The sequence below is a fragment of the Gossypium hirsutum genome, chromosome D09 (assembly GCF_007990345.1).
Source record: "Gossypium hirsutum isolate 1008001.06 chromosome D09, Gossypium_hirsutum_v2.1, whole genome shotgun sequence".
Classification (NCBI taxonomy): domain Eukaryota; kingdom Viridiplantae; phylum Streptophyta; class Magnoliopsida; order Malvales; family Malvaceae; genus Gossypium; species Gossypium hirsutum.
The window spans coordinates 17,371,933-17,375,049 of NC_053445.1; the positions used below are offsets into that span (position 1 = coordinate 17,371,933).

At 33.0% G+C, this 3,117-nt stretch overlaps 1 protein-coding gene across 1 annotated transcript; it reads right to left on the minus strand.

Moving 5' to 3' along the window:
* Window positions 1-320: 320 nt before the first annotated feature.
* LOC107892991 (protein phosphatase inhibitor 2) lies at window positions 321-2,362 on the minus strand. Its single transcript, XM_016817992.2, has 4 exons — window positions 2,043-2,362; window positions 1,714-1,829; window positions 1,367-1,534; window positions 321-840 (listed from the first exon to the last, which is right to left on the minus strand). The coding sequence occupies exons 1-4, from the start codon at window positions 2,132-2,134 to the stop codon at window positions 617-619; spliced, it is 600 nt and encodes a 199-aa protein (XP_016673481.2). The 5' UTR covers window positions 2,135-2,362; the 3' UTR covers window positions 321-616.
* Between the last annotated feature and the right edge of the window lie 755 nt (window positions 2,363-3,117).

A 3,117-nucleotide genomic window follows, 5' to 3' on the forward strand; every position in this document is an offset into this window, starting at 1 on the left:
ATTTGACAAATAGTGTAAATTTATGAGCTAAAATAGGCGAAAAAATAAAATAAAAGGCCAAATAAGTTATTATGCCATAAAAATATTATAAATCATTGTGTATTAAGATTTATTTATTTTTATTAATATTATATATATTACATATTATATAATCTAAGAAAATTCGATCAGATCCTGAGTATAAGTAGTCAACATTTTGTTCCAAGTCTTAAAGAAGGCATCAGTATCCACAAAATTAACAATCCCTTGAGAAATATTTCTTCATTTAAACCATGAGCTACATTTCTATCAATCTGGTGCAACAATAGGTGAACTGCATATATTACAGGATAATCTCATTTAATTGATGGAACAAAGATTCCCATACTTTGCTTGTAGTTAACAATACCTTTTTCTTCAAAGTAAATAATAACATAAAAATGTTAGGAGGTAACACAATACTCAATACAAACATGCCAAACTAGGGAATATGATGTACAATTTTTAAGTCAAAAAGGGATACAAAATTACGTAACCTATATTTTCTTTTTCTTTGGCACCAAAATAGCATCAAACTACCATAAAAAGGATGTCAAAAGAGTCGGCCTGAACATCTCAGACATGGTACAGATGACTTCTACAATCCATTAGCTGGTCCTGCAGAAGATCTTTGAGGCAAAGTTGCACTGCCTTCCTCTTTTTCTTTGCCTTTGGCACCAGACCTTAATGATGAAGACGAATCACCCTCCACATCATCACCTTCGTCCTCAAGGAAGGAGCCTTTTTGTCGTAGTTCCTTTATCTTCAAAAGCTCATTATAGTGTGCTTTTCTATGCTCCTTAAAACTCATACCACTCCCATCTGTTTCAGTAAACCAGGCTTAAAATTATCAACCACAGATTAAACAAGATAGTACATGATTCTTAGTACATCTTACTTGTTTCTGTTTACTTACTAAATAATTGAATGAGTACTAAAGAAAACTAAGAGAACCATACATATATGAATGGAACCAAGAGAAAATGACACAAGAAAATGACAATTCCAAACTATAACGTAAAGCAGAAGTTTAGATGCTATAACCCTTTTATGAATTTCAACATTGTGAATCTTTCAACAGACACAACAAAAGCTAAATCCTAAGCATTTCAACACTGAACCTCACACCCTTGTTTTACTAGGAAAACAAGTGTAACAATAAAAAAGGTTTTCTACTAGAACAAACCTTGTACAATTCAATCTGACAAGGATTTTTGCCAAGTTTTAGTCTAATGAAAGATAAACTGATAAAGCAAGTCATCAAAAACACTAATCAACTTTAACCATAGTAAAACCATTTTCAATATTCCAAGGGAAAAGGACTATTTAGCAACAATAGTTAACAAACCTTCTTCCATAGGATCACCATCATCATCAGAAGATGTCCAACCACTAGACTGCCCAATTGTTTTTTTGCTCGAGGAAGCCACATCCTTCAAAGCAGAGCGCAACTCCTCTGCATCCATAGCATCACCGATACAATCATTGAAACCATGCCCTACAGGAGACAAAGACCCTGCAAATCAAGAGCCAGATTGCAATGTGAAAATGCAATTCAACTTTCAGAATAAAGTTCTAACCCAAAGCAGGAATAAATTAAAAATAAAGCTAGTTCAACACCAATTTGTGAATACTTACACAAGTATCTAAGCATGAAATACTAAACTTAAGTAGAAGGGTAAACACTATGCATACCATCATCATCATCAATCATGGGATGGTACGGTGTCTTGGGTTCAATTATTTTCTGCCTTGCAGGTTTGTTTGCTTCAATTTCTACCAAACTCTCCTCATTCCATCTTACACGCCTACTGTTACCCGAACAGAGAATTATTACTAATTAGATCCAAAACACAACTAAGAAAAATGTAACTATAAAAAGGAAAAAAAACAATAATTCTTTCTTCAGAAGCAAATTAAAATAGAATTGGGACATAAAAATGAATAAATATAATGCAAAATGGGAACATACTACAAAAGGTTAATACTTGACTCAAGAAACTAGATCTAGACTCCAGCCATACCTAACCAAGGCAGTGATACCAGGCTTATTTCTAGATGTGTTTACTAGTCCTTCCTCATTAGTGCTACATCCACATGATGCACTGTCACTCATCACATCATATAAATAACTAGAATGAGCACATTTACCCCATTTTTATTGGTGCAACAGGCTCACCTACAGTTAAATCAAATTATTAACTACTACAAATTAAGAGTCTTTTCTTAAATGAAGAAATACCTCATGAATACTAATTATTTTAAACAATTTACAAGGTCAATATATTAAAGAAAGCCACAACAAGAATGATGTGGTTTATGAGAGAAAACCACAGCGATGTGAAGAATTAAGCTGAACAAACAAGTAAGAAAACAGTTGAAACCCTGGAAAACTTAGGGTAAAAAACCCCTTAAATTCCTTTAAATTAATTCAAAGAAAAATAATAAGAATATTAATATTGGTTTTGAAGCTACAACTTATTTATATAGGCTTTCTTCTTGCAAGTAAAATTACTAGGCTTTTTTTGCAAATAATATTTTTTTATAGCCTTAGATAAACCCTAAAGATACATGATAATCTTAGCCATACATAAGATATCTAATACTCAATAAATAAAACTGATAAAATACCATAAAATAAATAAAAGCTCCTGCGTTAAAGAACTACTTAGATAAAAGCTAAATTGATACGAGTCACAAAGGCCCAACTCAAGCTCAAGAACATGATAGGCTCAAATTACCACAAGGCCCAATAACGAGGTCAAAGGCCACACAAATGCGTTCAAAACTAAATGGAACCATTCAAGAAGTTATTAGTAAGGCCTTAGATGCGTACACGAAGGAAAAAGAAAATCAAGATTCACTTTCTTGTTTTCAAGAAAATCAAGAAACTGAATCTTGGTCCAATTTTGCTGTTTGGAGCGATTTCAAGAATCAAGAAAATCAAGATTTCAAATCTTGGAAATCTTGGTCCAAGAAACCGAATCTTGTAGCTAAGGCGCATTGGATCTATGTTACGAGCATCAACGAACCAATTTCGGTAGGAAACGGACTACAAGCCCAAGTTCTTGAAGGCAAGGCCCAATAAGATGTTCCAAG